We start from the raw sequence: 21,697 nt of genomic DNA, 5'->3' as shown, positions 1-21,697 counted from the left end.
CCCAAGATACGACGGCGTAGGAAACTTACGTTGGTCGTATGAAGCCAATATTCAGGTGTATCTTACTTGCAGAATCCGGCGCATAGATACGACGGCGCATCCGTGCACTTACGCAGCGTATCAGTAGATACGTCGGCGTAAGTGCTTTAAGAATCCGGGCCATAGCCTCTACAGAATAGGGGATATTTTTTTTTGGGCATTTTTATCATTATTATTTTTTTTACCAATAATGATTTTTATCGTGACTGCGACATTATGGCGGACACACTTTTGGGGCTATTTTGGGACCATTGTCATTCATACAGCGATCAGTGCTATAAAAATGCACTGATTACTGGGTAAATGTGACTGGCAGGGAAGGGGTTAACCAGTAAGGGGCTGGGAAAGGGGTTAAGAGTGTCCTAGGGAGTGATTCTAACTGTTAGTGGGCGTGGCTTACTGTGACACGACACTGATCGCTACTCCCGATGAGAGGGAGCAGACGATCAGGATCCTGTCACTAGGCAGAACAGGGAAATGCCTTTTTTACACAGGCATCCCCTGTTCTGAAGCTCTGTGACACGATCATGGGACACCGGCGAACATCGAGTTAGCGGGTCCCCGCAGGCACGAGCACGGAGCTGGCGGCAGGGGCGTATATATACACGTCGATTTGCCTGTCCGTGCCATTCTGCTGACGTATATCTACAGGAGCCGGTCCTTAAGTGGTTACGTTTTTCATAAACAAGATTCCATTGAAGGTTATCATGTATTGGTGGAAATATAACGATGATGTATGCCTGATCTGTCTTGTAGGTTGAAAATGCTGAGTCAGAAAAAAATGTTCTGGATCCACAAAGTCAGCTGCTCGGGAACTGAACCCCATCTGGCTAACTGCAACGTGCAGATTTCCCCCAAGACCCCCAAACATCCGTGCAGGACTGGGATGCACGCCATAGCGAAATGCGTCGCCCCACCCACCACTGCCAATGGAAACGGAAATAACTTCAAAAAAGCATTTAGGACTATGGTAAGTAAGAACGGAATGAAAACCAATAACTGTCATGTCTTTACACAGCAAAATTATGGCCGACGTACACCGGCATCAGAGGGGTCAGCATTCTCCATTTATTAGGGGTTCAAGTGCTGGTGTAAAAATGTGATGGGCTTGTATTGGTTACTGGAGTTTTACTGGTTAATCAGCTCAGTAGTTGTCTGCTTAGATCCTTTCCTTGAAATATGCACACAACACATGTTGGCGGGGCCTATATTAGGTACCTTGGGCCAGATCCACAAAAGGGATACGACCGCGTTTCTCCTGATACTCCGTCGTATCCCTGTTTCTATCTATGCGGCTGATTCATAGAATCAGTTACGCATAGATAGCCATAAGATCCAACAGGTGTAATTGTTTTACACTGTCGGATCTTAGGATGCAGTACCGCGGCCGCCGCTGGGGGGAGTTTGCGTCGTAAACCAGCGTCGGGTATGCAAATTAGGAGTTACGGCGGATCCACAATGGGTTTTCGCGTTCGCTACGTCGCCGCTAGTCTAGTTTCCCGTCGCAAATTTACACTTTTTTTTTGGTGCCCTAACTTTAGTCAGCAAGTGTATTGCTGTCTAAAGTATGGCCGTCGTTCCCGCATCGAAATTTAAAAATCAACGTCGTTTGCGTAAGCCGTCCGGGAATACGGAATTACGCTACGCGCGTCGCCATTCGAAAAAATGACGTCACGGCGCGCAAAGCACGGCGGGAGTTCGGAAACAGAGGATGCGTGGCAGGTCCGGCGCGGGAGCGTGCCTAATTTAAATGGCACACGCCCATTTGAATTGGCCCGCCTTGCGCCGGAGGCCGCCGGCGTAGGTTTTCATCGCAAGTGCTTGGTGAATCAGGCACTTGCGATGAAAAATTGCGGCGGTGTAACGTATCTAGGATACGTTACGCCGCCGCGATTCTACTTTAATCTGGCCCCTTGTTTGGGAGGAATCGCTCTTGTGCAAGTCATACAAATATCCTTTATATGAATCTGGAAAAAAAATAAAGAAATACAGTCTCGGTATATACAGTGCTTGGCAAAAGTATTCACCCCCCTTGGCTTTTTACCTATTTTGTTACATTACAGCCTTTACAGTTCAATGTTTTTTTTTTTTTTTTTTTATCTGAATTATATGTGATGATCAGAACACAATAGTCTAAGGGGCAGATCCACAAAAGAATTACGCCGGCGTATCTATTGATACGCCGCGTAATTTTAAATTTCCCGCGTCGTATCTTTGTTTTGTATCTACAAAACAAGATACGACTGCATCTCTTTTTCTGCCGGCCGCTAGGTGGCGTTTCCGGCGCATTTTTTTTACGTCGTTTGCGTTCTGCTTTTTCCGGCGTATAGTTAAAGCTGCTATTATGAGGCGTACTCAATGTTAAGTATGGCCGTCGTTCCCGCGTCGAATTTAGAATTTTTTACGTTGTTTGCATAAGTCGTTCGCGAATAGGGATTTGCATAGAATGACGTCACCGTCGTAAGCATTGGCTTGTTCCGGTTTAATTTCGAGTATGCGCACTGGGATACCCCCAAGAACGGTGCATGCGCCGTTCAAAAAAAACGTTGTTTACGTCGGGTCACGACGTATTTACATAAAACACGCCCCCATCACATCCATATGTATTTCGCGCCCTTACGCCACCAAAGATACACTACGCCGCCGTAACTTACGGCACAAATTCTTTGAGGATTCGAAAAAAAAAAAGTTACGGCGGCATAGTATATCTAAGATACGCTACGCCCGGCGGATATATGCGCCGCGCTATGTGGATCTGCCCCTAAGTTGGTGAAGTAAAATTAGAAAAATATATACATAAAACTATTTTTCAGAAATAAAAAAATGATAATTGCGTGCGTATGTATTCACCCCCTTTGTTATGAAGCCCATAAAAATCTCTGGTGCCACCAATTACCTTCAGAAGTCCCATAATTAGTGAAATGACGTCCACCTGTGTGCAATCTCAGTGTCACATGACCTGTCATTACATAGACACACCTTTATGAAAGGCCCCAGAGGCTGCAACCCCTAAGCAAGAGGCACCACTAACCAAACACTGCCATGAAGACCAAGGAACTCTCCAAACAAGGAAGGGACAATGTTGTTGAGAAGTACAAGTCAGGGTTGGGTTATAAAAAAATATCCAAATCTTTGAGGATTCCTAGGAGCCACCATCAAATCTATCATCACCAAATGGAAAGAACATGGCACCACAGCAAACCTGCCAAGAGACGGCCGCACACCAAAACTCACGGACTGGGCAAGGAGGGCATTAATCATAGAGGAGCACAGAGGCCTAAGGTAACCCTGGAGGAGCTGCAGAGTTCCACAGCAGAGACTGGAGTATCTGTACATAGGGGGACAATAAGCCGTACGCTCCATGGAGTTGGGCTTTATGGCAGAGTGGCCAGAAGAAAGACATTACTTTCAGAAAAAACAAAATGGCGCGTTTTGAGTTTGGATAAAGGCACGTGGGAGACTCACAAAATGTATGGAGGAAGGTGCTCTGGTCTGATGAGACTAATATTCTACTTTTTGGCCATCAAAGAAAACGCTATGTCTGGTGCAAACCCAACACATCACATCACCCAAAGAACACCATCCCCACTGTGAAACATGGTGGTGTCAGCATCATGCTGTGGGGATGTTTTTCAGCAGTCGGGACTGGGAAACTGGTCAGAGTTGAGGGAAAGATGGATGGTGCTAAATACAGGGATATTCTTGAGCAAAACCTGTAGCACTCTGTGTGTGATTTGAGGCGAGGACGGAGGTTCACCTTCCAGCAGGACAATGACCCAAAACACACTGATAAAGCAACACTTGAGTGGTTTAAGGGGAAACATGTAAATGTGTTGGAATGGCCTAGTCAAAGCCCAGACCTCAATCCAATAGAAAATCTGTGGCCAGACTTAAAGATTGCTGTTCACAAGCGCAAACCATCCAACTTGAAGGAGCTGGAGCAGTTCTGCAAAGAGGAGGAATGGGCAAATATCCCAGTGGTAAGATGTGGGAAGCTCATAGAGACTTATCCAAAGTGACTTGGAGCTGTGATAGCCGCAAAAGGTGGCTCTACAAAGTATTGACTTTAGGGGGGTGAATAGTTATGCACATTGACTTTTTCTCTTATTTTGTCCTATTTTTTTGCTTCATAATAAAAAAAATCTTCAAAGTTGTGGGCGTGTTCTGTAAATTAAATTACGCAAATCCTCAAACAATCCATGTTAATTCCAGGTTGTGAGGCAACAAAACACGAAAAATGCCAAAGGGGGTGAATACTTTGGCTAGGCACTGTAGGTGTTAGTACCAGGTCGCAGTCCTCAGGATCACCCCACCAGGAGGTGAGCAAGCCGATGTCCAGTTGCAGATATAGCAGGTAGGGATCAAGCAGAGGCAAAGTCAGTAAAGAAGAAGTCAAAGGCTGGTAACAAGTGGGTTGATGGTTGGGATCAAGTGGAAGGGTAGTCGAGGAACAATCCAAAGGTCTATAACGGATAGTTGCAGGTTGGGATCAAGTGGAAGCGTAGTCAAGGACCAAGCCAAAGGTCGATAACGGATAGTTGCAGGTTGGGATCAAGTGGAAGGGAAGTCAAGGAACAAGCCAAAGGTCGATAACGGATAGTTGCAGGTTGGGATCAAGTGGAAGGGTAGTCAAGGAACAAGCCAAAGGTTGGTAACAAGTGGCAGTGGAGATAAGGACAGCTGCAGGTACGCAAACGAGCAAGATACAGCCTGAAGAGAGCACAATAATCTGTCAAACAAACATGGCTTAAATCAGGAAGTTCGTGGGAGGAGCAAAGAGTTCAAGGTTCACCAGAAACAAGAGACAAGGCACGATTGTCCAAGGAATCAGACAGGGCATTGTCCAGCATCTCAAGTGGCTCAGTGAGAAGCGCTACAGCCAGATGCAGCAGAGGTTGCAGGTTCAAATCTGAACCCTGAAAGATGGTCTACAGGGATCCAAGAATTTCAGCCGCAATCAGGGACTGGGACAGAAATGTGGCCCTGGCCTTCATCCAGACTGGCCCACTTTGACAGGTCTCTCCCATGGCGGCCGGACAACTCCCGCACCCCCCGGCCACCCAAGCCCCCTCTCCCCCTTCACTAGCCGTTCTACTTTATTAGTGTAGAACGGCTGGTACTGGTACTCTTATAGGCAGTACCAGTGGGGAAGCTAGACATTATTTCACCCGGGGCAAAGAATCAGTTTGGTGCCCCCCTTATGGGACAACTCTCAGGCCATAGCTGTTGATTTAGCTGTATGTCCCCTCCCCCAATGCTTCTCTGTCGTCCCCCCTGCTCCTCTGGTCCTCCCCTGCTTCTTTGTTCCCCCCCAGGTGAGCAGTGCGGGGAGGGAGAGACAGAGGCGTGGAGGGGGGTGGCGGTCTGCTGTCACTGAAGCCGGCCCACCGAGCAATCGGCCCACCGGGAAACTCCCTGTAGTCCCAATGGCCAGTCCATTCCTGGCCGCAATAGCAGATTAGAGACCCATGGGAAGGCTCAGGATGTCCTCTGGAAAAGAAAAGAGGGGGGGGGAGAGCCCCTGTAATCAGTGACTCAAATAAAGTTTTGAGCCACTGATGTAAAAGGTTGAGATAGAAAAATAAAAAATAATTTACATCTGTTGAGGTTGCAGTTACCTTAAATAGTAAAGACACACAAACTTCTGTGGACACAGGTGGCGAAAAACCCTGTCTCCGCACAGGATTAAGTAAATCTTTCTGAATGCCATGGGGTCCCGATCCTGAGTTCTCTGGTGGGTGCTGTACTCAGTGACTCAAATAAAGTTTTTCTCTAGAAGGTTACGATAAAAAAATAAAAAAATATTTGTTTGAAGACACACGACCTTCTGTGGACACGGGTGGAGAAAACCCTGTCCCCACACAATGATTAGGTAGATCTCTCTGAATGTCATGGGGTCCCGATCAGGCCCGGACTGGGACAAACAAAAAATAGGCCCGGGCATTTTAGACTGAGCAGCCCGGGGGGGGGGGGGGGGCACGCGGCGGGGGTTAATGATGGAATGCCCGCACAGAGAGAGAGACTGCTCCACATTTGTGGCACAGAGAGAGAGATCACTCCACATTGCTGGAACAGAGAGAAATCGTTGGACATTTCCCATTGTTGTACTGAAGTCAGTTGATAGATCAGAGTCTGTATAACCAGTCTGCACATTGATAGATTGACATTTCTGCTGAACTGGCAGATTTTCAATCTATTTATGATGGCCTAAGTCCACCAGTCTCTGAGTTTAATAATATCCTCAAATCTTCAGAAAGGGGTTCTCAACTTAGGTTTAGAAATTCACTTTGAACTCCACCTTATTTCCAGAACTCTCATTATGTATTAGATGTACAAAGAATAAGGTGAGAGAACATCTAATACCTATAAAGAGTAATGAAAATAAGGTGGAGTACAAAGTGAAATATCTGGAGGGACTGGCTGAGGTTAAAACAGGCAGGGAGGAAATTAGGCATCACCTCCTTACTGTCTGTCAAATGCCTCTGAAAAGTGACATGAGAATTGATAACTTTTCAGTGGAGTATCTGTGAGTGCAAGCCTTTTGGCTCACACTGGTGCTCAACATTTTTTTGGGGGGAAGCAATCGAACTGAACAAAAACATCAAATGCAGCCACTGTGCCCCATTATATGCAGCCACTGTGCCCCATCAAATGCAGCCACTGTGCCCCATCAAATGCAGCCACTGTGCCCCATTATATGCAGCCACTGTGCCCCATCAAATGCAGCCACTGTGCCCCATCAAATGCAGCCACTGTGCCCCATTATATGCAGCCACTGTGCCCCATTAAATGCAGCCACTTTGTCCCATCAAATGCAGCCGTTGTGCCCCATCAAATGCAGCCACTGTGCCCCATCAAATGCAGCCATAAAAAAAACATTAAAAATGTAAAAATGTAATTGTTTGCATTGCATTGTGGACAATCCACAACTTGTGGCAGGTGACGTGGCCAGTGGACAATCCACAACTTGTGGCAGGTGGCGTGGCCAGGTGACATGGCAGATGACGTGGCAAGTGGACAATACACAACTTGAGGCAGGTGACGTGGCAAGTGGACAATCCACAACTTGTGGCAGGTGACGTGGCCAGTTGACGTGGCAGGTAACGTGGCCAGTGGACATTCCACAACTTGTGGCAGGTGACTGTCCAGGTGATGTGGCAGGTGACGTGGCCAGGTGACGTGGCAGGTGACGTGGCCAGGTGATTTGGCAAGTGGATAATCCACTTGTGGCAGGTGACATGACAAGTGGACAATCCACAACTTGTGGCAGGTGTCGTGGTCAGGTGACGTGGCAAGTGGACAATCCACAACTTGTGGCAGGTGACGTGGCCAGGTGACGTGGCCAGTGGACAATCCACAACTTGTGGCAGGTGACGTGGCCAGGTGATTTGGCAAGTGGATAATCCACTTGTGGCAGGTGACGTGACAAGTGGACAATCCACAACTTGTGGCAGGTGTCGTGGTCAGATGACGTGGCAAGTGGACAATCCACAACTTGTGGCAGGTGACATGGCCAGTTGACGTGGCAGGTGACGTGGCCAGGTGATGTGGCAGGTGACGTGGAAGGTGACGTGGCCAGGTGACATGGCAAGTGGACAATCCACAACTTGTGGCAGGTGACGTGGCCAGGTGACGTGACCAGTGGACAATCCACAACTTGTGGCAGGTGGCGTGGCCAAGTGACATGGCAGATGACGTGGCAAGTGGACAATACACAACTTGAGGCAGGTGACGTGGCAAGTGGACAATCCACAACTTGTGGCAGGTGACATGGCCAGTTGACGTGGCAGGTGACGTGGCCAGTGGACATTCCACAACTTGTGGCAGGTGACGTGGCCAGGTGATGTGGCAGGTGACGTGGCCAGGTGACATGGCCAGTGGACAATCCACAATTTGTGGCAGGTGACGTGGCCAGGTGATTTGGCAAGTGCATAATCCACTTGTGGCAGGTGATGTGGCAAGTGGACAATCCACAACTTGTGGCAGGTGTCGTGGTCAGGTGACGTGGCAGGTGACGTGGCCAGTGGACATTCCACAACTTGTGGCAGGTGACGTGGCCAGTTGACGTGGCAGGTGACGTGGCCAGTGGACATTCCACAACTTGTGGCAGGTGACGTGGCCAGGTGACATGGCAGATGACATGGCAAGTGGACAATACACAACTTGAAGCAGGTGACGTGGCAAGTGGACAATTCACAACTTGTGGTAAGTGACGTGGCCAGGTGATGTGGCAGGTGACGTGGCCAGGTCACGTGGCCAGTGGACAATCCACAACTTGTGGCAATTGACGTGGCCAGTTGACGTGGCAGGTGACATGGCAAGTGGACAATCCACAACTTGTGGCGGGTAACGTGGCCAGGTGACATGGCAGGTGACGTGGCCAGGTGACGTGGCCAGTGGACAATCCACAACTTGTGGCAGGTGACGTGGCCAGGTGATTTGGCAAGTGCATAATCCACTTGTGGCAGGTGACGTGGCAAGTGGACAATCCACAACTTGTGGCAGGTGTCGTGGTCAGGTGACGTGGCAAGTGGACAATCCACAACTTGTGGCAGGTGACGTGGCCAGTTGACGTGGCAGGTGACGTGGCCAGTGGACAATCCACAACTTGTGGCAGGTGATGTGGCCAGGTGATGTGGCAGGTGATGTGGCCAGGTGACGTGGCAGGTGACGTGGCCAGGTGACATGGCAAGTGGACAATCCACAACTTGTGGCAGGTGACGTGGCCAGGTGACATGGCAGGTGACGTGGCCAGTGGACAATCCACAACTTGTGGCAGGTGGCGCACTCGGCCAGCTCAGTGGCCTTTTTGCAGGACATTAGAGCAGCCCAGGGGGCAAATGCATTCTTGCAACCCAGCCCAGTCCGCCCCAAGGGCCTTGGTACACCTCTGGGTAGAAGTGACATGCGGGCCGCGATCGGCCCGCGGGCCGCCAAGGGCCATTCGCGGGCCACTACCGGCCCGCGGGCCGCCGCGGCCCACCGGGCATATGCCCGGTATGCCCTATGGCCAGTCCGTGCCTGGTCCTGATCCTGGATCCTCTGGTGAGTTCTAGGGTGGGTGCTGTGTAAGTAGGAGGAGGAGGCAAAAAGGACTATTGGTGGTCCGAAAAGGCAGAGGTAGACAAGGAAACAAAAAAGGGAAGCGCCACCTAAATGCAATATGTCAGATACTATGTTTAATCTCAAAAGAAATGCACTTACAAGCAGGGATGGACTGGCCATTGGGACTACAGGGAGTTTCCCGGTGGGCCGATGGCTCAGTGGGCCGGCTTCAGTGACAGCGGACTGCCGCCCCCCTCTGCTCCTCTGTCTCTCCCTTCCCGCAGCGCTCATGAGGGGGGAACAAAGAAGCAGGGGGAGGACCAGAGGAGCAGGGGGGGACAGAGGAGCATGGGGGAGGGGACAGACAGCTGACTCAACAGCTATAGCCTGAGAGTTTCTCACTTCTGCCTAATCTTGTCCCATAAGGGGGGGCACCGAACTGATTCTTTGCCCCGGGATGAAATAATGTCTAGCTTCCCCACTGGTACTGCCTATAGGAGTACCAGTACCAGCCGTTCTACTCTAATAAAGTAGAACGGCTAGTGGCTAGTGAAGGGGGAGAGGGGGCTTGGGTGGCCGGGGGGGGGGGGGGGCGGGAGTTGTCCGGCCGCCATGGGAAAGACCTGTCAAAGTGGGCCAGTCTGGATGAAGTCCAGGGCCAAATTTCTGTCCCAGTCCAGCCCTGCTTACAAGTACACAATTACAAAACAGGCTCATCAGGGTCTCATGATGCGCGGTGTGGTCCGGTCTCAGGTCCATCTAGATCCACGGATCTGCAGGCAGGGAGAGAAATCCATCCTGTGGCCACTAGAAAACAGCCAGGTTCAGCGTGGAGGCACAGATGATGACGTTACCAGAGAGCGGGACCAGGGAGAGCACCGGAAGGAAGGAGAGACTAGAAACAACAGACAACGCGCTCGGAGACTAGCTCCTTCTACAGGCCTACTGTATATTGCACTTAGGTGGCGCCTCCCTTTTTTGTTTCCTTGTCTTACCCTAACAGAGTTGGCTTTTCTCTGAGGACAGCTGCCGCCCATCATCTTCCCATCTCCTTCCTTTTTTTGATTGGTAATTTTGTACCACTATATGGACTATAAAACTTTGACTGTTTTCTAGACATATACATTGCCCGCTTTTTAAGTGTTCGGTAGTACCAGTGTTTGCGCTAACAGTTTATTCCAAACTTCTGTACGAAAAGGTGGAGTCATCGGCCCGGATTCAGAAACGTGAGGCGTCGTATCTTGGCACCTGATTCAAAGAATCAGATACGCCCGAATTTGTCCAAGGTACGACTGACTTAAGTCTCTTACGCCAACGTATCTTGGGTGCATATTTACGCTGGCCGCTTGGGGCGTTTCCTTATATTTCCGCAGTGAATATATTCAAATGAGGTAGCAGGGGCAATTTCAAATGAGGTAGATACGCTGATTCAGAAACGTACTTGCGCCCGTCGGATTTAGCTATGCCATTTACGTAAGGCGTCGGTAACTTTACCCCTCATAAAGCAGGGGTAAGTCATGTTAGGTACGGACGTCGAAAACGTCGGAACAGCTCCATATTTTACGTCGTTTGCGTAAGTCGTACGTGAATGGGGATGGGCGTAGGTTACGTTCACGTCGACTAAGCATTGAGCCGGCGTAACTTAGGGAGAAAATTTGCCGTGATACTGAGCATGCGCGCGCATGCGCCGTTCGTTAGGCGCGTCATTTACGCGGGGTCACGATTCATTACCATACAACACGCCCCCTACCAGCCTACTTTGAATTACGCGGGCTTACGCTGGCCCATTTACGCTACGCCGCCGTAACTTAGGGTGCAAGTTCTTTGTGAATACAGTACTCGCCTCTCTAAGTTACGGCGGCGTTGCGTATATGAGATACGCTACGCCAGCAGAAACTTAGGCCATTCTTTCTGAATCCGGGCCATGAGGTTTAATGAACATTGAATTGCTTTATTTCACCAAAAAACGTGTTTCGTGTCTTTAAATTGCCACTTTCTCAGTTAGGCGGCGATACACTGATGTTCAGCACTTTCCCGGTTGCATGTTTGTCCTGAATGGGTATGTGAGCTTTTTTTGGACCACCAACAGGTCCTCTATGCTACAATATAGACTTCACAATGGAAAGCCTAACCAATTCTGGATCTGGAACCTTATAAAATATTCTTTCTTAAGTTCTGGAAGAGCAGATCTTTGAGCCCAGAGGTTGTCAGACCCACCATTCTCTATAATTGACCCGTGTCTATAAATTACAGTAAGGAAAGGAATAAGGAAAAACGTTGTGTTTTTCAGGAGCCCCTGGTGCGACTGAGGTCTGGCCCCCATGCCGGAGAAGGAAGAGTAGAGGTGTTAAGGAATGGGAAGTGGGGAACGATCTGCGACGACAAGTGGAACCTCGTTTCGGCCAGCGTGGTCTGCCGGGAGCTCGGTTACGGATCTGCCAAAGAAGCCATTTTAGGCGCCCAGTTGGGACAAGGTAAGAAAAAAAAATCTTCTTAATAATAATGATTCCGCGTATTAACAGACTTCCAACGCGCAGTTTATTAATCTGGCCCGATAAAACGTTATGAATTAACATAAACATTTTACGAGAATATAATTACAACGCCGACATCATACTTGTTAGTGAGCCTGTAATTAGGACAGCAGTAAACTATTAGTCTTGGCAGCAGCTGAGATGCAGAAATATCTTCGTTTTGTTAGATTGCGCTATGTAAATGTTAGGGAGGAGTAACGCCGTGAATATTTGTTTCTCTGGGCTCTGAGATCCCCGTGGATACACATTTTTTTTTTGTATTTTTTTTTTTTATCAAATCACATTTCAGCCATTCATTTTTCTTTCTACTTGGAAACGCTTTCTCATGCACAATGCTTTTATCTTAACAAGGAGTTTAATATCTGTTTGGCGGTTGCCATTTTTCCTCATTAGCCTCGTGTTACAAGAAAGGCCCGCTATTCATTTCAGCCGGGAGACGGGAGTGAATTAGAAATAGCAGCAAATTATTCAGCGGAACGGATCGCCTTTAATTTTTGTCATCGTATCCCATGAAAGTGACTGGAATAAAGCTTATTTTGCAACAAAGTCACAAAACAATTGGTTAGTCCTGGAAAATTGTGCGCGTCGGTTGATACTTATCCTCACACTGAGAATATCTCTAAACGAGTAAAGTGATTGTATAGGACCACCTACAGGGCAGCCATAAGAAATTTTTGGGCCCCTTACACAGCTTTGGGCCTGACCCCCCCCTGAACCTGACCACCAACATTCCCCAGGGCTTGCCCATGGGCCATCCTACCAAATCCGCTCACCGGCTACCTCACCTGTACGCACTCAGACCCCCCTCAATCCTGTATATATGACAGCCCCCCCCCCCCCACACACACACACCTGTATATATGTCAGCCCCCCACCAGGGACCCCGCACAGCCACCAGGGACCTGGGACCCAGAACAGCCACCCGAGACCCCCGCTCAGCCACCCGGGACCCCTGCTCAGCCGCCCGGGACCCCGCACAGCCACTTTCAAGGCACTCTGCCTAATGCATAAGTGTATTCAAGGAAACGCCCCCCAATATCTATGCGAAAAAATAAAAGCCCATAACCCCAATCGCATTCTGCGATCCACCAATCAAAACCTTGCGGCGATACCCAAAGCCAGATACAAGTCCAAAGGAGACCAAAGATTTGCAGTCCAAGGACCTCGGCTGTGGAATGCGTTACCAACTACCATCCGACTGGAGTCGGACCACTTGGCCTTCAGGAGAAAGATTAAAACCCATCTCTTCTGAGGTCAAGGGGTTTTCCTTACCCATGAAATGACTACAGCGCCCAGAGGCGATTCAGTTCGCATGTGTTGCGCTTTACAAGTTTCTTACTCACTCACTCACTCACAGCCACCAGGGACCCCACACAGGGACCCCGCACAGGAACCAGGGGCCCCACTCAGCCACCAGGGGCCTGCACTGCCACCGGGGACCCCGAATAGCCACTTGAGAAGGAAGGGGTGGGACAATTTTATATGGAGGGGGGGCGCCCGATTTTAGTCTTGCCTAGGGCAGCACTAGGGTGCCCACGTGTCCCGGATTGCCCGGGACTGTCCCGTAATTGACATGTCTGTCCCGGGTCCCAGGCACCTTCATTCCAGGACAATACAATGTCCCGGAATGAAATAGAGGACACAGCCACCCCCCTACTAACTACATTTCCGGAACTGGTTGCTAGGGCTGGCTCTGCCTGAAATCTTGTAACCAGTGACTATTTACTCTCAGACAGTGAGGCCAAGAGCAAAGCCTGCACCCCTAGTGCAGCGCTACTGTCCCCACCCACCTCGGTACCTCCTCCTTCTCTGGCACCCAGTAGTAAGCAGCAGGGACTGGTGTGATCTTTACTCTCCAGATAGTGACTCCACGCATTTCCTTCTATGCATGCGGTTCATGCAGAGGGAGTGACAGCAGCACTGCATCTGGTGGCAGGCTATGGGTGGCAAGCGGCACTGCATCTGGTAGCAAGTGGCACATTCACCTGACAAATAACCCGCCGCCAAATTCCCCATCAACCTCGAGACTACATTTCCTTCCCACCCTCATCTTTTTTGGGGGGAAAGTGAGAGAGGGGGTGTGTCCCTGAATGGCACTTTGGAAATGTGGTCACCCTAGGCAGCACATAACCAAAATACATCACTGCATACACAAATCTGTACACACACACACAAGGCTCTGGCCCCTCCCTGTACATAAACAGCCCCCCTCCCTTTCCCTCATAGCCCCACTTGTTAAGATCTTCCTACCTGGTCCCAGGTCATTTTCACAAAGCTGACATGTTGCTGAGAAGCACAGTACAGATCACATGAAGGATGCACATGCACACAGTAGCCAGAGGTGGCAGTAAAGAGCTCAATGTCTGAGCTCAGTGACACGAGAACAGCAGAAGCTGGGAGATCATTCCTATAATGCAGAGCACGGCTTCCCTCCACCCGCCCTGCCTTCTTCTGGCCCGTGTGGGCCCCTTACACTTGTGACGGCTGCACCCCCCTGATGGCGGTCCTGATCACCTTGTAAAACAACCCATTCAGTTTAAAATAGAAATAAAAAAGCAAAACATGTTTGTATAGATATAAAAATATATATACTTTAATTTTTTCCCCTTTTTTATGAATCAGTGGTCTCCAAACTGTGGCCCTTTACTTGCCTTCATCTGGCCCTTGAGGCAATATTCCTCCCACTGACACCAACGATGGGGCACAATTCCTCCCACTGACACCAACGATGGGGCACAATTCCTCCCACTGACACCAACTATGGGGCATAATTCCTCCCACTGACACCAAAGATGGGGCATAATTCCTCCCACTGACACCAACGACGGGGCATAATTCCTCCCACTGACACCAACGATGGGGCATAATTCCTCTCACTGACACCAACGATGGGGCATAACTCCTCCCACTGACCCTAGCGATTATGCATAATTCCTGACATCTCTATATTTGTGAACGATACTAAGCTAAGCAGGGCAATAACTTCTCTGCAGGATGTGGAAACCTAGTAAGAAGATCTGAACAAATGAATGGGGTGGGCAACTACATGGGAAAAGAGGTTTAATGTAGAAAAATGTAATATAATGCATTTGGGTGGCAAAAATATGGATGCAATCTATACACAGGGGGGGGGGGGGAACCTCTGGGGGAACCTCTGGATAGAAAAGGACCCGGGGGTCCTAGTAGATGATAGGCTCAGCAATGCCAAGCTGCTGCTAACAAAGCAAACAGAATATTGGCAATAAAAAGGGGATCAACTCCAGAGATAAAATGATAATTCTTCCACTCTACAAGACTCTGGTCCGGCCGCACCTGGAGTATGCCGTCCAGTTCTGGGCTCCAGTCCTCAGGAAGGTTGTACTGGAAATGGGGCGAGTACAAAGAAGGGCAACAAAGCTAATGAAGGGTCTGGAGGATATTAGTTATGAGGAAAGGTTGTGAGCGATGAACTTATTCTTTCTGGAGAAGAGACGCTTGAGAGGGGATAGGATTTCAATTTACAAATATCGTACAGGTGACCCCACAATAGGGAGAAAACTGTTTAGTGGAAGGGAGTTTATCAAGACACGTGACTGGCCACTCACTAAAATTTGAGGAAAAGAGGTTTAGCCTTAAACTACGTAGAGGGTTCTTTACTGTAAGAGCGCCAAGGATGTGGAATTCCCTTCCACAGGCGGTGGTCTCAGCGGGGGTCAACAATAGTTTAAAAAAACTATTAGATAATCACCTGAACGACCACAACATACAGGGATATATAATGTAATACTGACATATAATCACACACATAGGTTGAACTTGTGTCTTTTTATCTACCTCACCTACTATGTACCTACCTATGATGGGGCATAATTCCTGCCACTGACACCAATGATACACTCCTCTCTAGGCTTACAAACATAGGGCCAGATTCACATAGAAATACGTTACGCTGCGGCGGCGGCGTAACGTATCCCATTTACGTTACACCGCCGCAAGTTTACAGCGTAAGTGCTTGATTCACAAAGCTCTTACCTGTAAAGTTGAGGCGGCGTAGCGTAAATCCGCCCGGCGCAAGCCCGCCTAATTCAAATGGGGCAGGGACCATTTAAATTAGGCGCGTTCCCGCGCCGAACGTACTGCGCATGCTCCGTCCCTAAAATTTCCCGACGTGCATTGCGCTAAATGACGTTGCAAGAACGTCATTGGTTTTGACGGTAGCGTAAATGGTGTCCAGCGCCATTCACGGACGACTTACGCAAACGACGTGAAATTGAAAAATTTGACGCGGGAACGACGCCCATACTTAACATTGGTTAGGCCACCTAGAGGGCATGCTTAGTTTTACGCGTCGTATCTCTACGGAAACGACGTAAATTTAGAGCGACGGGCAAAGCGGACGTTTGTGAATCGGCGTAACTAGTCATTTGCATATTCTACGCCGACCGCAATGGAATCGCCACCTAGCGGCCGGCCTAGAATTGCAGCCTAAGATCCGACGGTGTAAGTCAATTACACCTGTCGGATCTTAGGCGTATCTATGCGTAACTGATTCTATGAATCAGGCGCATAGATACGACAATCGTATCTAAGAGATACGACGGCGTATCAGGAGATTCGCCGTCGTATCTCTTTTGTGAATCTGGCCCATAGATTTTTCCAGTGGGGCACAGAGGTATGGCGACAGGGGTGAACTGACAACTCATGGGGCCCCCGAGCAATAGAAGAGTATGGGTCCCCTCTGGCTTACAGATGGCCACCACGCCAGGAGGTAGTGCAGAGGCGGGCAGCTAAAATCTTGGGATATTCACATTAAAAGCATGTCATTTTCGGACATATCAGGGACAGATCTAAAAAAAACACAGATTTTTACATACTGTCCCTGGTTTTACTGAGCCTGGCAACCCGGATGGGGCCCCCTAGTGGCATGGGGCCCTCGGGCAGTGCCCGAGTGACTCAATGGTCAGTCCGCCCCTGTATGGCGAATACCCTGAGACCCCATGAGAGCTGTCTCAGTCCACAGTTACCTCTGGTATGTTTATCCCAAATGAGTCACCAAGAATCACAATTCCCAGTGAGGGAGAAGATCCTTCTCCAAAGCAGATCCCATAAGGTAAAGTCCTGCAGCCAACCACCTTTAAAAAGATTGCTGCTTCAGGCTCCCAGCTCTGCCACAACTGAGACCTCAAAGAGAACAGCCACACGGTCCAGGGGGCAGATGCCCAATGGCTTCGGAAACCCTCTTTGCTGAGGAAAGAACAATCTGCTCAGGCCATCTGCAAATTTATCACCTCCTTAGCCACCTTCTGGGTACACCTTCCCAGGGATTGGCTGGGGCCTGATAAAGTCTCAACTGATCGTTTGAATCTCCCTCCCTATGCGTTGGAGGCTTCTTCAAGACGCAAAGGGGTAGCAATCAAACTCTCAGCACAAGAAACCCTGATCAGACCAAAACAATCAATCACTGCTCCCTTGACTACAAATGAAGCCAAAAACTGAAATGTGCCTGGCATCCTACACTAGGAGGGTGTTACAATGGTTAAACTATGAATCTGAACACATGTGCAACCTCCATCTTCATACTTAGGTGGGAAGACTAACAAATGTCCACTTGTTTTACCCAAAGTTTGATGTCTTCCCATTCCAGGAATGGGTCCAATCCACATGAATGAAGTCGTGTGCACAGGACGGGAGAAGTCCATCACCGAATGTAAGTTCAAAGAGGCCAGTATAGTGGGGTGCCAACACGAAGAAGACGCCGGCGTCAGATGTCATGTGCCAGAGATGGGGTACAACAGCCAGGTGAGGAGATGTGCCGACTTATCATCTACAGTATATATGCTGTATATATATATATCTATATGTACATGTAATGCCAGGAATATATATAAAGACATCACTCAACATTGTATAGATTTTATTTTACTTATTTAACCACTTAAGGACCGGACCAATATGCTGCTAAATGACCCAAGGGGTTTTTACAATTCGGCACTGCGTCGCTTTAACAGACAATTGCGCGGTCGTGCGACGTGGCTCCCAAACAAAATTGGCGTCCTTTTTTTTCGAACAAATAGAGCTTTATTTTGGTGGTATTTGATCACCTCTGCGGTTTTTATTTTTTGCGCTATAAACAAAAATAGAGCGACAATTTTGAAAAAAATGCAATATTTTTTACTTTTTGCTATAATAAATATCCCCCAAAAACATACAGTATATAAAAAAAATGTTTTTCCTCAGTTTAGGCCGATACGTATTCTTCTACCTATTTTTGGTAAAAAAAATCGCAATAAGCGTTTATCGATTGGTTTGCGCAAAATTTATAGCGTTTACAAAATAGGGGATAGTTTTATTATTATTATTTTTTTTTTTACTACTAATGGCGGCGATCAGCGATTTTTTTCGTGACTGCGACATTATGGCGGACACTTCGGTCAATTTTGACACATTTTTGGGACCATTGTCATTTTCACAGCAAAAAATGCATTTAAATTGCATTGTTTATTGTGAAAATGACAGTTGCAGTTTGGGAGTTAACCACAGGGGGCGCTGAAGGAGTTTCGTTTCACCTAGTGTTTGTTTACAACTGTAGGGGGGTGTGGCTGTAGGACTGACGTCATCGATCGAGTCTCCCTTATATAAGGGATCACTCGATCGATACGCCACCACAGTGAAGCACGGGGAAGCCGTGTTTACATACGGACTTCCCCCCGTTCTTCAGCTCCGGGGAGCGATCGCGACGGAGCGGCTATAAACAAATAGCCGCGCCGTCGTCCCGGATCGCCCCCCGAGGGAACCCGACCGCCGCATGTAGCAGGGGGGGGTCCCGATCGGACCCCCGACCCGCGGAAAGGCAAGGACGTACATGTACGCCCTTTTGCCTGTATTCTGTGGACGTACATATACATGCGGCGGTCGGGAAGTGGTTAAGGAAACCGCTACATAAACCGCTACATACAGATCTCTCCTCTGCCCTCCAAAGAGGTTGTGCAAGTCAGTAACGGTTGGTAAACAAACAAATCGGAAGTGACAAAATCCTTGTGTTTCTGATTTTTGACATCACAGGGGGAGCAACAACAGACGTTAGGCTCATGGAATGGCTCCAAACTTTGGTACTTAAAAATCCCCATAGGCGACGCTTTAAATTTTTTTACAGGTTGCATGTTTTGAGTTACAGAGTAGGTTTAGGGCTAGAATTATTGATCTCGCTCTAACGTTTGCAGCGATACCTCACATGTGTGGTTTGAACACTGGGGCAGATTCAGGTAGGACTTGCCCCTTTATTACGGAGGCACAGCGCACCGTTTTGCCGATGCGCCTCCGTAAATTTCTTGCGCTACATGTGATTCACGGAGCAGTAGCTCCGTAAATTGCGTGTGCGCTTCTCCAAAATGCCCGGCGTAAGGGCGCCTAATGTAAATGATCCCGTAGGGGGCGGGAATCATTTAAATTAGGCACGTTCCCGCGCCGAGCGTAGAGCGCATGCTCCGTCGGGAAACTTTCCCGACATGCATTGCGGTAAATGACGTCGCAAGGACGTCATTTGCTTCAAAGTGAACGTGAATGGCGTGTATCACTTTTATTCCTATTACAAGGAATGTAAACATCCCTCGTAATAGGAATATGGCATGACAGGTCCTCTTTACAGTGAGATATGGCGGTCAGTAAGACCCCACATCTCACCTCTAGGCTGGGAAGTCTGAAATAAAAAAAAAAAAAGATCACGACTTCCCAGCTGAGGCGGCGCCATTTTTTATTTGAATGCGGAAGCCGGGTGTGACGTCATAACATCGTGCCCGGCCTCCGACGATCATAGAGACTCCGGCGACCATCTGGTCCACCGGAAATCTCTATGGTGAACATTCAGGGCCGGCGGATTCTTTGTCCGACTCACCGATCGCACCAGTGAGTCAGTAGAAGCACCGGAGGGCGGCGGGAGGGGGGGATGTCCACTCTCGCCGCCCGTAAGAATGATCAAGCGGCTGACCAGCCGCTATGATCGTTCTTATGGTGTAGGGAATCTCTGGCTGAAAACAACAATATCTGAATGATGCCACCCATCATTCAGATATTCCCCCACAAACCCGGGGGCGTCTTTAGACGTCCAGCCGTCATCAAGTGGTTAAAAAGTGATCAAAGTCTTTACTGACCTGATAGTTTAACTTCCAAGCCGGTTAGCAGGGGTGAAGCTTGAGAAGAATCTGGAGTGCCAAGCTAGGGACCCAGCAGGGAAGTGTGGGTGAAGCTTGAGGAAGATACCACCACACAGGGCCGATCCTGGGCAGGTGCACCCAAGGCGCCACAGAGGTGGGGGCGCTGAAGCGCCAGAGTGCTCCCCTTTCGCCTTCTCCTCCTCTTAAGGAGGAGAAGGGCCAGGGCAAGGGGTGATGAGGGAGGGGGGGGGGGCTTACTGCACGCAAACTATAGGCTATAGCCATTGGTTAGCATGGCAGCCAAACAGCTGGCATTTTTAGAATCAGAGGCCTCTATATTCTCCGGCTACAGGATCCCCCTCGGCTCTCCCTCTTGGGAATTTCAGACTTGCCCTATGAAGGAACACCTTGGAGGCCCATTCATTCCCTCCTCGGTGGCAGTTGATGAACTGTAATGTGAGTACGATGTACATTAGAATGATATATGGGGTACAGTCTCAGTTCTTCCTGCCGACGACTTCGTTATTTTTCACTTTGATTTTTATGGAGAAACAGAATCGTCCTGTGAAGCAGATTTCTTCTAAAACACAGAAACTTGTGGTATGAATGACAGTGAAAGACATTTAGCAACCGAATACATTGAGAACATTAAATAAATTGGCTCTTCGCTGAACGCATCTTTCTGTAAACTTAACAGACCATAAAATACGCTGAGCAATGGTTTTATCTGCAGAACAAAAAACAAGAATACATTTCCTAGTCAGAGATCTGCACAGCGTTGGTAATATTAATGTGTGTCTAGGGATGGATTAAACCCATAGATCCCAGTATGAGCTGTTCTACCATAGATCCCAGTATGAGCTCTTCTACCATAGATCCCAGTATGTGCTCTTCTACCATAGTGATACCAGTATGTGCTCTTCTACCATAGTGATTCCAGTATGTGTTCTACTACCATAGTGATACCAGTATGTGTTCTACTACCATAGTGATCCCAGTATGTGCTCTTCTACCATAGATCCCAGTATGTGCTCTTCTACCATAGTGATCCCAGTATGTGCTCTTCTACCATAGTGATCCCAGTATGTGCTCTTCTACCATAGTGATCCCAGTATGTGCTCTTCTACCATAGATCCCAGTATGTGCTCTTCTACCATAGTGATACCAGTATGTGCTCTTCTACCATAGTGATCCCAGTATGTGCTCTTCTACCATAGTGATCCCAGTATGTGCTCTTCTACCATAGATCCCAGTATGTGCTCTTCTACCATAGTGATACCAGTATGTGCTCTTCTACCATAGTGATTCCAGTATGAGCTCTTCTACCATAGTGATCCCAGTATGAGCTCTTCTACCATAGTGATCCCAGTATGTGCTCTTCTACCATAGTGATCCCAGTATGTGCTCTTCTACCATAGTGATCCCAGTATGTGCTCTTCTACCATAGATCCCAGTATGTGCTCTTCTACCATAGTGATACCAGTATGTGCTCTTCTACCATAGTGATTCCAGTATGAGCTCTTCTACCATAGTGATACCAGTATGTGCTCTTCTACCATAGTGATACCAGTATGAGCTCTTCTACCATAGATCCCAGTATGTGCTCTTCTACCATAGTGATTCCAGTATGTGCTCTTCTACCATAGATCCCAGTATGTGCTCTTCTACCATAGTGATACCAGTATGTGCTCTTCTACCATAGTGATTCCAGTATGTGCTCTTCTACCATAGTGATCCCAGTATGAGCTCTTCTACCATAGTGATACCAGTATGAGCTCTTCTACCATAGTGATCCCAGTATGAGCTCTTCTACCATAGTGATACCAGTATGAGCTCTTCTACCATAGTGATACCAGTATGAGCTCTTCTACCATAGTGATCCCAGTATGAGCTCTTCTACCATAGTGATACCAGTATGTGCTCTTCTACCATAGTGATTCCAGTATGTGC

General features: G+C 48.5%; 1 protein-coding gene across 1 annotated transcript in view; it reads left to right on the top strand.

The window, feature by feature from the left end:
• Positions 1–21,697, top strand: part of LOXL4 (lysyl oxidase like 4) — a 155,065-nt gene that overhangs the window by 88,223 nt on the left and 45,145 nt on the right. The window contains exons 7-9 of the mRNA XM_040361279.1: positions 796–1,009; positions 11,375–11,558; positions 17,242–17,396. Coding sequence (XP_040217213.1) covers positions 796–1,009; positions 11,375–11,558; positions 17,242–17,396 — 553 coding nt within the window. The remainder of the gene's footprint in view (positions 1–795; positions 1,010–11,374; positions 11,559–17,241; positions 17,397–21,697) is intronic.

This window comes from Rana temporaria, chromosome 8 (assembly GCF_905171775.1).
Source record: "Rana temporaria chromosome 8, aRanTem1.1, whole genome shotgun sequence".
Classification (NCBI taxonomy): domain Eukaryota; kingdom Metazoa; phylum Chordata; class Amphibia; order Anura; family Ranidae; genus Rana; species Rana temporaria.
Note: the sequence above shows the minus strand (reverse complement) of the source record. Positions and strands in the feature narration are given on the sequence as shown.